The 13,042-nt window shown below is 37.9% G+C and overlaps 1 protein-coding gene across 1 annotated transcript; it reads right to left on the reverse strand.

Annotated features, from left to right (window-relative positions):
* Positions 1 to 1,295: 1,295 nt before the first annotated feature.
* epor (erythropoietin receptor) lies at positions 1,296 to 12,446 on the reverse strand. Its single transcript, XM_084402241.1, has 8 exons — positions 12,211 to 12,446; positions 11,341 to 11,467; positions 10,946 to 11,115; positions 8,584 to 8,735; positions 8,325 to 8,481; positions 6,900 to 6,987; positions 6,437 to 6,524; positions 1,296 to 4,006 (listed from the first exon to the last, which is right to left on the reverse strand). Exons 1-8 carry the CDS (start codon positions 12,299 to 12,301, stop codon positions 3,305 to 3,307), a joined length of 1,575 nt encoding a protein of 524 aa, XP_084258367.1. The 5' UTR covers positions 12,302 to 12,446; the 3' UTR covers positions 1,296 to 3,304.
* Positions 12,447 to 13,042: the final 596 nt, after the last annotated feature.

Genomic DNA, 13,042 nt, shown 5'->3' on the forward strand with positions numbered 1-13,042 from the left:
TATATTAAACTTTTGCCGTATCCAGTCGGCAAAACTCCGAACACATCTTTCTTTTTAAAAATGACTTGAAGGGATACTCCACTTTTTTTGGAAATAGGCTCATTTTACAACTCCCCCAGAGTTAAACAGATGAGTTTTACCGTTTTAGAATCCATTCAGCCGATCTCCGGGTCTGGGGGGTCCCACTTTTAGCATAGCTTAGCATAATGAATTGAACCGGACAAAACCATTAGCATCTCTCTCAAAAAAATGAACAAAGAGTTTCGAAACTTTTCATTTTCTGTCGGTCTACACGATGTAACTACAGAAGAGTCAAGTTTTAAATAGGAAAAATATCGAAACTCTTTGTTATTTTTTTGAGAGAGATGCTAATGGTCTTGTCCGGTTCAATTCATTATGCTAAAAGTGGGACCCCCAGACCCGGAAATCGGCTGAATGGATTCGAAAACGGTAAAACTCAACTGTTTAACTCTGGGGGAGTTGTAAAATGAGCCTATTTCCAAAAAAAGTGGAGTATCCCTTTAAGTGCCGTTCTTTGCTCTTTTCTCAAAGAAAAGCTTAACTCCAAGTCCTCCAGAGTCGCGGCCAAAGCCGATTCGAAAGACTGTTCGCCAGCAGCAGCCATTCTTTGTTTTCAAGTAGCAGGGAACCGTCGCAACTCTGTCGTCATTATGTTAAGCCCGCCCCGCCTACTCTATACACGATGTGATTGGCCTGACCTGAGTTTGGTTTTTCCAGCTCGAAAGTCAACGGAGAGTTGCTAGACCACACTGGCTGCAAAATAAATTTTGCTGCCGCTAGGGTGCGTCTAGATTTCTAGGCTACATATTTAATACATTTTTGGGTGAATAATCCCTTTAAATGCATAAATGCATTCATTTAGATAGAGAACAGAGAATAAATAACAAGTGTGTAGATGAGAAGTCTTTGCTGAAATGGAAGAGATCCCGTCGGTTTACGCAATAAATAACATTCCTTTTCATTCTTGAAAAAATAGGAGCTTTATTGCTGATAGAAAAAGTGAAAGACAAATAGTTATTTAGAAAGTGATTACTAGGCTTTCAATCTTACTGCCAATGCTATAATGAAATAAAACAACACTCAGTGGTCGTACAACTGTATAGACAGGACTACATGTGAAAATAATGTGTCAGAAATAACTTTTTTATGCTTTTTATCTACACTCTTAAAAAAATAAAGGTTCCTCAGAGGCTTCGAGCCACTAACATAAATGTAATCTTTCAACTGAACAAAAGGTTCCTTAGTGGAAAAAGGTTCTTTAGATTATTAAAATGTTCTTTTAAAAACTGTTTAATGAAAGGTTCTTCAATTGCATCACAGCGAGAAACCCACTTTTAGGACCCTTATTTTTAAAAGTGTAGTTTTCATACTACATATTAACAATTCATCTTGGTTAACTCATCGTTGTTTTACAAATTCAACATATTTGGTTCAACATTACAGAATATAGAACACAAAAATAGTTGCAGACAAACTAAACTGCTATTATAAAGTAAAAGGTTTCTGTACAGTAATTTGACCGTACTGCATATTACAAACCTTAAAGGGGTGGTTAATTATGATTTCACTTTTTTAACTTTAGTTAGTGTGTAATGTTTGAGCATAAACAACATCTGCAAAGTCACGACGCTCAAAGTTCAAAGCAAAGGGAGATATTTTCTTTCAAAGAAATGGCTTTTTAAGGACTACCACAAACGGCTGGTAGGGACTACACAACATTCCTCCCGGGTTAGTGACATCACCAACCCTAAAATTTACATAAACTCCGCCCCCGGGAACACAATTTATAGGTTATCAAGGCAGAATATGCTAATCAATGACTAGAAGATAACTACACATAAATTCAGAAATGTCCTGTTGCTTTCTACATGTTGTCACTTCTTCTTGAGTCTCTCCATCATTGTCTGAATCCGGTTTGAAAATAAAAGGCTAAAGTTTTTGACATTTTCAGTGCATGTCTGTGTGAGGTAATCGAAGCTTTCTTAATACACGTTCCTGGTTTTGTTGTGAATGGGTTGTCAGTGCACATTATTCAATAGAACTGAAAAGTGTCTGTAATATTTTATCTTGAGTACAAAGTGCTTTCTTTTTTCAGTTAATGTCACCAAAGCTGTTTGTGTGCTAGTGGTGCTTCAGGAAGGGTGTAGTCCTCTATAATCAACTGCAAACTCTCGTATGGAACGCCCACTGTTCACGATCTAATCAAGTCTGTCTGCTACAGTTACGTTACACTGTTCCACTCAGAAATGCCACAATAGGAAAGTAAAATGGGTTACAAATGTCAACAATGAGAAATGGTCAACCATACAAGCATTCCCAGAATACACCAGAAGAACTATCAAAATGCAAACAGGGCATCTAAGGACATAAAGCATGATGGATGGATGGATGGATGGATGGATGGACAGATGGATGAATTATCCTTCAAATAACTCAATATCCTCCTATAGGTTTAATGTTTTACAGATCTGAAATAAACATATTACTGTAACAACTGTAACATACTGTAATTGCTGTAACATAAACAAATTACTCGAACCCTAACCACAAAAACAGAGTAAAAAAACTGTTATTTACATTCAAATATATATATACAATACATGTAAAATTTACAAGACGTATTTAGACTTGGAAAACCCAAAACAAAATGACATGTGAGCTGCAAATCAGGCACTTTCCACAAAGAGGGTAAAAATAGGTTTATATATATATATATATATATATATATGTCATTGTTTCAAATGTGATGCTTAATTTGATCAATTATGATAATCAAGCTCAAGTAAAATATATTATTTGTTTTAGATTTATGTAGCCTAAAGTTTGTAATTTTTGCAATTCTGTTAAAAACATTTGGTGAAGTCTGAATACAGTCTGAATATACAAAAAAAGGTCATCATTTGACCAATATAACCTAGTATGTATATATAAAATATGTATGATTTAATAATTCATAGTACAGATTTTGGAAGCTAAATTGATGAAATTTAGCCTATAATTTTTGTTTTAAGGAACATCGAAGTGAGGCCTATATGTGGAAAGTGCCACTAATTAATGTATTCAAAAATTGATGTATTAAAAATGGAAACTCTCCACTGGTATTTTAGTGGCACATAATACACTGTACTAAAATATTTCATTAACAGCTGCCATAGTAATGCTATCATTTTAGCTTATTATTTCTGATGGAATATGTTCTTTTCTCCTGAAACATCCTAGTGTTTTCAAATGTCCTTCAGCAAAATGCATCAACCAGAAATCAGTAAGATCCTGAGGTAAGGTTTCAGTATCCAGATTCGACATGTTGACTGGAGAATGGCCACTTGCCAAAAATCTCGTTTTTGTATTCATTGGTGTAGATCCCATGTTTCCCGAGCTCCGCGTTCCTGCTGGAGCTCATCGGGCTGTAGTCCATGGAAACCCCCGAGTCTGCGACTGCCATGTAGGTGTATCCACAGCCTTTGGGGGGCCACGTGTGGTTGGGATACTCGAAGCTGGATTGCGAGGACAGTCTTCCAGAACCCGAGCTCTGCGGGAGCGAGCCGAAGTCGGAGTGTGAGGCGCTCAAAGACGACGTTCCCTCAGTGGTAAAGAGCGTCTGAAGCGGTAACGTCTCCTCGAAGACATCGTCCACCTGCCGCTCAGCAACTTCTTCCACATGCTGTGAGTTCTGATTGAGAGCCACGTAGGTGTCATGTGACTGCAGTAACGTAGACTGGGAGAGAGATTCTGGGTTTTCTTGAAGCGCCCTCAGTTGCTCCATGAGCCACTGAGCGTGAGGAGGTTCTCGCCACCCTCCCATTAATCCCGAATCCGTGCGCTCGCTCTCCTTTACCTCCACCGCAGGTTTCCTCTCCTCTCTCGGGGACGTGCCGTAGCTGGTCAGAGAAACCTCGGACAAAACCTCCACAGGTGAGTGAAGCTCCTCCGTGAACACATGGACTGATCTTCCCCACATGCTCCCATTATTTTGGCTCATCCACTCCTGAGGGCAGAGGAAACACAGAATAGTTAATTACTAAACGTCTACTTCTAGTAATGATCTCTTTTTTTCAGTGATTTTGCAGTTCCAGTCAGCTTTTTCCTACCCATATACAGCTTTTGACAGGAGGACAAATGCTAACATTGGGCGAATTTCAATCGGAAGTGATGCCCTTTGGAGCCCTACTCGCTCCGAAGAGCCTTTGGAGGGAACAGGGAACTTGGCGGGAAAATGAAAGACAGCGTAATTTCTTAATTGTCTTCACCTGGAATATTAACATGACAATTCAGCGCGGCATCCATTAGCTGTTCTTACAACAGGAATTTCTAATCATTGCTGTTAATATAATTGTTGCAAATAAATACACATTTTTATATTTCTAAATTAAGTAAGGGATGATGTACATCTAGCCAGACATTTAAGAGATACGGTATACATTCATACCACTTATTATAAATAATTATGGGGATAAGATATATTGCTTTCAGATTAAACTGTTTTAAAATCGTACCTGTTTGTATCTCATAATCAAACAGTGTACAAAACAATAGTCACAAAATGGCAGCAGTTGCGTTTGTATGAAACAAGAGAGAGTGAGTCCACAATACTGGATGGCATAATTAAATAACTACACAAAATATTAATTTGACTGAGGTTTCATATTTTTTTAGGTCACCAAAAGCATAATTTCCACGAAGAAAAAACATTCCTAGCAAGCGTTTAGCACTGCTGACTTCAGTGACCCGGATGAGCCTGTTTGATCTGTTTTCAGCAGTTGTTATCTGGGAATAACATTCCGCTGGATGGCGCAATTGACCAATCAGAATCAAGTATTCCACAGAGCCGTGTTATAACTTAAATTAACAACTCAACACTACCTAACATAACTCATTTCTTACTTATGAAGCCGCTTTAAACTTAATATGAAATGCATGACATAAATGTGTGTAAAACATCACAAACAAAATCTTTATGTTAACCTGAACTCTCACTAGATTTAAACTGAATCGCGAGGACCCGCCACCCTGGGTCATATGACCATGACAGATAAAACTGCTTCTTTAAAGTGACCGTCGTGTGTACCCTTCACTAACGGACTTGTGGAAGTGCGCTTCGTGAAGGGATTCAAGTATTCACTTTCGTTTGGAACATCCCTACAAATGATGTCCCCTTCCTGAAGTGCCCTTCAATGGCCCAAAAACGCCCATTGTCCTTTACTGACTTGACTAAAAATTGATAATAAACATTAATTTGTTGTATAGGTTAAACTTTTTATAAATTTAAGGCATCCTTGCTGAATAAAAAGTATCAATTTCTTTCAAAACAAAGGGTGAATTCAGGTTGACTGGGACACTTTTTGCCATTGAGATGACAGGGAAAAAGTGTCCCGATCAACCTGAACCAAACCCTGTATAACTTTTCATTTACTCCTCTACCAATCACAGTTTAGAAACCATTTATTTTCAATTTTGTTACAACATGTTAAAGGGTTAATGAAGAGGTTCAACCAGGCGCTCAGGTAAAGTTATAAAGTCCGTGATAGGTGCTCTTGGGGTAGGGAAAAACATCCAAAGAAATGAAAAACAGGTCCCAGGCACCCAGGATAAATTTAAAAAGCCTTTATTTAGTATGGCTTAAATCATTTAAAAAATACACGAGCCAACATGTTTCGACCAACAAGTGGTCTTCTTCAGGGCAAAGTAACAAAGAGAATGAGAATAACACCACATTATAAGTTAAGTACCACCCATAATCAGAGAAAATTCATTTAACCTAATAAGGCCTAATTCAATCAATTAACCCAATAAGGCAATCAGGTCTACAGGATAGGGGAAACCAACATAATGAGCAACAAAGCAGGTGTGTTGTACGTCACGCTTCTGTGTTGTACGTCACACGCATCACACACATGACCAGCGTCGGCCAATAGTGAGCCTGTGGTGACCTGCAACACAGACGCGCTGCGCTAAAACACTACGTGAACTCACTCGAGGCCCAGAGAGAAGGAAATGAATAGTGGAATAAAAACACAAAAATAATGACTTTATTCCACTATTCATTTCCTTCTCTCTGGGCCTCGAGTGAGTTCACGTAGTGTTTTAGCGCACAAAAAGTATTCTCGTCGCTTGATAAACTTAAGATTGAGCCACTGGAGTCACTTGGACTATATTAACGATCTCTTTAATAAATTTTCTGGGCCAGCAAGTTTCAGTCCCTTAGAAGTCTATGGAGGAGTGATCCAGCTCTCAGATTTAATCAAAAATATCTTAATTTGTGTTCCGAAGATGAACGAAGGTCTTACGGGGTTGGAACAACATGAGGGTGAGTAATTACTGACAGAATTTTCATTTTGGGGTGAACTAACCCTTTAAATTATACATGGTACCGTGTAAGTGGTGCAGTGACAATCAATTGAAACCATGCATGAATTACCTTGAAATCCCCTTTGTAGACTGTGAAGAGTCCTGGAAACTTGTGCTCTGGTGTGGGGATGTCAGGCCACAGTTTCTTCAGAAGAAACCTGTAATGTGCACAGAATCGATTCATGATTCACTTGTTCATAGTAGAAAGTGGTGTTTGCATTGTTACAGTGTATACTGATCATTACAATATCTATTACCTACACAGCCTTTCCTACACAAGCAACCATACTTGATAACCATTACCATTTACTGTACTTCACTATACTGGGTAGAAAAATGTCCCCAGATGCTAATGTGAAATAACCGATTGTCAAAGGTTATTCTGAAAAAAAGTTAAATGTTTTCTTCGAGAATGGGTTATGGTTAGTCTGAAGTGATTATTTTATACATTATATAAAACATTAACATTAACATGATACAAAAACAATATGGTATTGTATGTTCTCATTAAGTGTGTATTTGTGAGAACTGACTTGTGGTGGGACAGAATCACAGTCAGAGACAGCAGGCAGAGGATCAGTCCGATGAAAAGCACCAGTAACACGATCAGCGGATCCATGTCTGTTACAAAAAGAGAAACAAAAACTTATTCCTCATTCCTAAATGACAGCATGATTCTGTGTCTATTAAAGCCTCACCGGCACATGTGCTGAGCCAGAGAGAGCAGTGGTCAGGTGTAGATATGAAACATTATCATTATTTCTGTTACAAATATTAAAATGATCCCAGAAGTACTGGGATAAAAGTTTATAGTTTGGATATAAACACTGATGTCTATGGTATGGCGATACTGTTTATACTATATAGCAAATCTCAAGGGATTGACAGCTTGTATCGTCTCAAAATGTCAACTATATTATTACCCAGTTCTAATCTGCTAAATGCGACTGTAAAGCATGAAGATTATAAACATTTACATCATGAATTTCTGTAAAGCCGCTTTGAAACAATGTATACTGTGAAAAAAGCTATAAAAACAAATTTGAATTGGATTAAAATGTTTTTATGGAAGCCCGCGTAGAAGAAATATCATGCTTTTGTAAATCTTAACTATAAAAAATAAAAGTTGGAATATTAAAATGGAAACTTTTTATGTCATAATTATGACAAAATATATTATGACAGTAATGTCACAATTTTACCTTTTATTATGAGATAATTAATTGTACTGTTAGATAATTAGAAATTGAGATAAAAGTTTAAATTATGGCACATTCATAATTCTAAATAAAATCTAAATTCTGACAGTAAATCATAATTATGAGATAAAAAATGTGAAGTTATGAGATAAAAAAATATGACTTTCCATTATTTTCTTAATTTCGACTTTTTAGGTCATAATTTTGACTTTACATCTCATGATTATGACTTGGTATGTAATCATTTTGACTTATTTAATTATGACTGTCAAATTTGACTATCTCATATTTATGACTTTAAGTCGAAATTATGACATACTAAGTCATTTTTGTGTCATAATTATGACAAAGTCAAAATGATTACATACTAAGTCATATCTTTTATAACAGAAAAATTTTTGACTTTCTATACCATAATTTCGACTTTTTATGTCATTTGACTTTAAATCATAATTTAGACTTTGTCAATTTCAACTTTTTAGGTCATAATTTTGACATACTAAATGCTAATTATGAGATTGTACAAATTACGAGAGAAAGTCAAAATTATGACTTTATATTTCATAATTGAAACTTTTTGTCATTGTTTTGATTAGTCATTTATGACTAAATCATAATTTCGCCTTTTTATGTCATAATTATGAGACTTTGTCATAATTATGATTAACAAAAGCATGATTTGTTTTTATGTGGTGGAAATGGGCTTTCATATTTTTTACTTGTTGATTGTACTTTCGAAAAGCATTCAGATCCACATACCGCTTGGCAGCGTGTCTGCAAACACAGGATCGGTCCAAGAACTCCAGTGGCTCTTGAAGGAGACGCCGTCGAGTTTGACACGGACCCACACCTTGTATCTGGTGCTGGACTGCAAGTCACGCAAAACCAGCATGGTGCTGGCCATTATCTCCTCCACCTTCAAAAGACAACTCACTGCTGAGTTTGACCAAGATACACACTGCTTCGGCTTATTCAAACTACACTAACGGTCTCATGAAAAACAATAAAGAACACACACCTTGCCCATGTGACTTCCCTCCACTGCGTATCTGACCTCGTATATCATACTGTCATCCATGTATTTGAGCAGAGGAGGCAGCCAGCTCACGTTCAACTGCCCTTCCTTCCCTGAGCTCATGACCGTCAGGTTTCTGGGAGGATCTACAAATACTGTGAAAGGAAAGGCATTGGAAAATGTCTTCAAGTCAGCATGAAATCAAATGACTTGAATTTATTCATCATAAATTATTTATCTGTGCGTATTATAATTTTTTTTTTAAATTCATGTGCCCTTGTGATCTTTAATCAAAATAACTTCCCCTTCCTCTAACATCTGTTCTCTTCTCTGATCATGTGTTTACTGGTGTGAGGACGGGGCAACTTGTCACTCACATGAGATCCACCAATAGCAAACCACAACCATTCAATCAATTCCACATAAACAAAATCAAGTCCCGCCCCCCAAACTTCCTGTTCGAGAAGCAGTTTCACTCGAATATACACTCACCTAAAGGATTATTAGGAACACCATACTAATACAGTGTTTGACCCCCTTTCGCCTTCAGAACTGCCTTAATTCCACGTGGCATTGATTCAACAAGGTGCTGAAAGCATTCTTTAGAAATGTTGGCCCATATTGATAGGATAGCATCTTGCAGTTGATGGAGATTTGTGGGATGCACATCCAGGGCACGAAGCTCCCGTTCCACCACATCCCAAAGATGCTCTATTGGGTTGAGATCTGGTGACTGTGGGGGCCATTTTAGTACAGTGAACTCATTGTCATGTTCAAGAAACCAATTTGAAATGATTCGAGCTTTGTGACATTATGCATTATATTATTATAATTGTGCATTATCCTGCTGGAAGTAGCCATCAGAGGATGGGTACATGGTGGTCATAAAGGGATGGACATGGTCAGAAACAATGCTCAGATAGGCCGTGGCATTTAAACGATGCCCAATTGGCACTAAGGGGCCTAAAGTGTGCCAAGAAAACATCCCCCACACCATTACACCACCACCACCAGCCTGCACAGTGGTAACAAGGCATGATGGATCCATGTTCTCATTCTGTTTACGCCAAATTCTGACTCTACCATCTGAATGTCTCAACAGAAATCGAGACTCATCAGACCAGGCAACATTTTTCCAGTCTTCAACTGTCCAATTTTGGTGAGCTCGTGCAAATTGTAGCCTCTTTTTCCTATTTGTAGTGGAGATGAGTGGTACCCGGTGGGGTCTTCTGCTGTTGTAGGCCATCCGACTCAAGGTTGTGCGTGTTGTGGCTTCACAAATGCTTTGCTGCATACCTCGGTTGTAACGAGTGGTTATTTCTGTCAAAGTTGCTCTTCTATCAGCTTGAATCAGTCGGCCCATTCTCCTCTGACCTCTAGCATCAACAAGGCATTTTCGCCCACAGGACTGCCGCATACTGGATGCTTTTCCCTTTTCACACCATTCTTTGTAAACCCTAGAAATGGTTGTGCGTGAAAATCCCAGTTCTGTCAGGTCCATTAAGTCAAGAACACACAGACAATAAAAATAAAGAATTTTCATTGAATAGATTGCAAACAAGTTGATGTTCCGGAATTGAAATTTGGCGGTATGGCTCTGTTCAGGGAGTCCTCTGACCTTTCATGAGCACCATGAAATAGCAGAGAGTCAGAGGACAGCAGCAGCAGCATTAGGGAACGCTCACAGTTTAGGACTGTGAGAGCTAAAATATCCCCCCTGTGAACAGAGCAGGCAACATGACATAAGCAATGCCACGTTATGCATAAGGAGGAGCTGGGGAGGTGGCGGGCAGCAGAAGCAAGCAGCAAGCATGTATGAGCAAACTGAATGTGCTTTAAATAGGGCGCCTTGTTTGAGCTTTGGCCATTGAGCAGCGAGGGGAGTTAACAAGCTAATGCAGCTCAGCTGGAGCAGATCAGCTGACGGGACAGTGTTGTTAGCAAACAGCATTAGCAGCGTCTTGACTACCTGGCCTGCCAGAACTGACGCTGACGCTCAATTAACTGAGCAGATTGTGAAATACTCAGACCGGCCCGTCTGGCACCAACAACCATGCCACGCTCAAAATTGCTTAAATCACCTTTCTTTCCCATTCTGACATTCAGTTTGGAGTTCAGGAGATTGTCTTGACCAGGACCACACCCCTAAATGCATTGAAGCAACTGCCATGTGATTGGTTGATTAGATAATTGCATTAATGAGAAATTGAACAGGTGTTCCTAATAATTCTTTAGGTGAGTGTACATCACAGTAGCGAAGAAAAGCCTATCGCAACTTCTGTTTCATGTTGACTTTAAACGTGTAGAGGGCTATACCTGCATTCTGCTTAGTATTTTCTTCAAGTATTACTTTTAATAAACTTACTGATGTTCTCAGCTCTGAGGCTGCGATTATAGAGAGTCCGGCCATCACGGAAAACCTGCACGTCAAGAGCCGTGAAGAACAGGGTTTTGGGCAGTTTGCAGAAGAAGACGGTTTTGTTACTGGCCAATAAAAAACGAGAGGAAACCACACAAGGCATCTTCTTCTCATTCCTGAAGACATATGAAAAGAAGAAATAACGTTGATTGAGGTTTTAATGGGACCATTTAACTGAACTGACATGATTAATAATATTATACACTGTCTTTCAAGACCAATATTTTAAAATGGGACCAGTGTGTGTTATATCAATTTCTAAGGAAAAATTTAAATGCAAAATTAAAAAAAGAAAGAAAAACAGATTGATTATAGCTTTGGTCCTTAAACAGGTCACTTACTCGTATGAATACATGAAGGTATATTGATCATTCCTCGCTTCCTCCACTTCCCAGAAGCAAGTGAGATCCTTTTTTCCCTCCACAAAACATTTAAGATCCTCTGTTTCGTCTCGGAGTAACTGGGACACTGAACAATCATATTATATAAAGTTGAAAGCATTGTCAGCATTATTCAAAGACAATTGTAAATTGTAAGTTCATTTTGTAATAAGCACAAGTACAAGAAGCACAGGCGGAAACATTTCTTTTTCTTTTTTGGACTAAGTATTTTTTCAATTTAAGAAGTTCAATATATAAAACTATATATTACATAAGATGATTGTATAAAATTAATGCATATTTCAAAGCTTTCTAAATTCAAAATAGAAAATGTATTTGTTGGTGGTCAATTATTAATAATAGTTCTTATTATCATGTTGAATTTTTGCAGCTTAATCTTCATTTTAATTTTTTGTGGATCTTTGATGAATATAAAATTCAAAAGAACAGCATTTAAAAAAAAAAGTAAATATTTGGTAACATTATAAATGCCTTTACTGTCACTTTTGAGCAATTTAATGGGTCATTTATGAATTAAAGTTTTAATTTGTTTAGTTTTTCCTGATATTTGTAATCTTTTGAATGGTAGTGTATCACTGTTTCCACAAAAATATTAAGCAGCACAACTGTTTTCAACATTTGATGATAATAATAATAATAATAAATGTTTATTGATCATCATATCAGAATGATTTCTGAAGGATCATGTGACACTGAAGACTGGAGTAATGATGCTGAAAATGCAGCTTTATCATCACAGGAATAAGTAAAAAGTCATGAAATGCATGTAACTGTACACTGAAGAACATTAGTCAAACAATTATTTCTTACCTTTACTTTCAAAACTTTTTCCTCCTGTAGTGACGAAAGCAAGACAAAGCATGAAAACAACTTTCAGTCCGTCGCTCCTCATTTTTCTCATCCATTTACATTACAAATGCATCACTGCTCAGTGTAAAGGTGTATCCTCCTTTCCAGGTGGGCTTTTCGACTGAATTGTTCTGTGGACACCATGGACGGTTACGTGCATCTCATCTGATAAGCTGATACAGTGTGTTCACAGAGTGTTTACGCTTTTACTATTTCTAGGCGGAGCATCAAAAAGTGTGATGTTTACTGGGCGGAGCTTGAGTGATGACATGCCTGTTTGAAGTGCTCTCAAGAGACAATATTACATGCTCAACCTTTCAACATGCTCGAAAAGGATTGAGTAGCAAACAATATGACCTTTTTTACTCAAAGGGTTCAAAAACTCTTGTAGCATTAATGCATGTGCTCACATGTGCTCAGTCGCACAAGTTTTTAAGAGTGCAAACTGCACTGGTGTTGTTCTGTAGCAAGTAACCGGTTATTTTTATCACAGCCTGACACTCATGTTTTTTTATGCTCAACCTGCGTTATCAGCACCGCGCTGAGCTTCTCTTACGCACTGATAAGCACAAGTATTGCGAGTCGATCCAGTCTGCCTGCAGCTCACTGTCCATTATCACTATGACAGGACTGTACCGTTATTTCAACCCAGGACACATTGTTGAGATGGGAAATGTGACACGCGATTAGGCCCACAGGTGGTTTTAATCAAGCCAAGGCTTTGTCTGTTTAGTAAAGGATTAATTGTATGCACATTAAACAGATGTTGGTCCTCTAATGCATGCAAAATCAA

Source organism: Rutilus rutilus (assembly GCF_951802725.1).
Source record: "Rutilus rutilus genome assembly, chromosome: 1".
Taxonomy (NCBI): Eukaryota; Metazoa; Chordata; class Actinopteri; order Cypriniformes; family Leuciscidae; genus Rutilus; species Rutilus rutilus.

Bases quoted from the DNA above. Each gene is read 5' to 3' on its own strand.
- epor (XM_084402241.1), bottom strand. From the start codon at position 12,301: ATGAGAAAAATGAGGAGCGACGGACTGAAAGTTGTTTTCATGCTTTGT. The intron at 8,482-8,583 runs GTGTGTGTTCTT...TGTCTTTTGAAG, and splicing joins AGGGAAGTCACATGGGCAAG to GTGGAGGAGATAATGGCCAG. The intron at 6,988-8,324 runs GTATGTGGATCT...TTTTTGTAACAG, and splicing joins TGCAGACACGCTGCCAAGCG to ACATGGATCCGCTGATCGTG.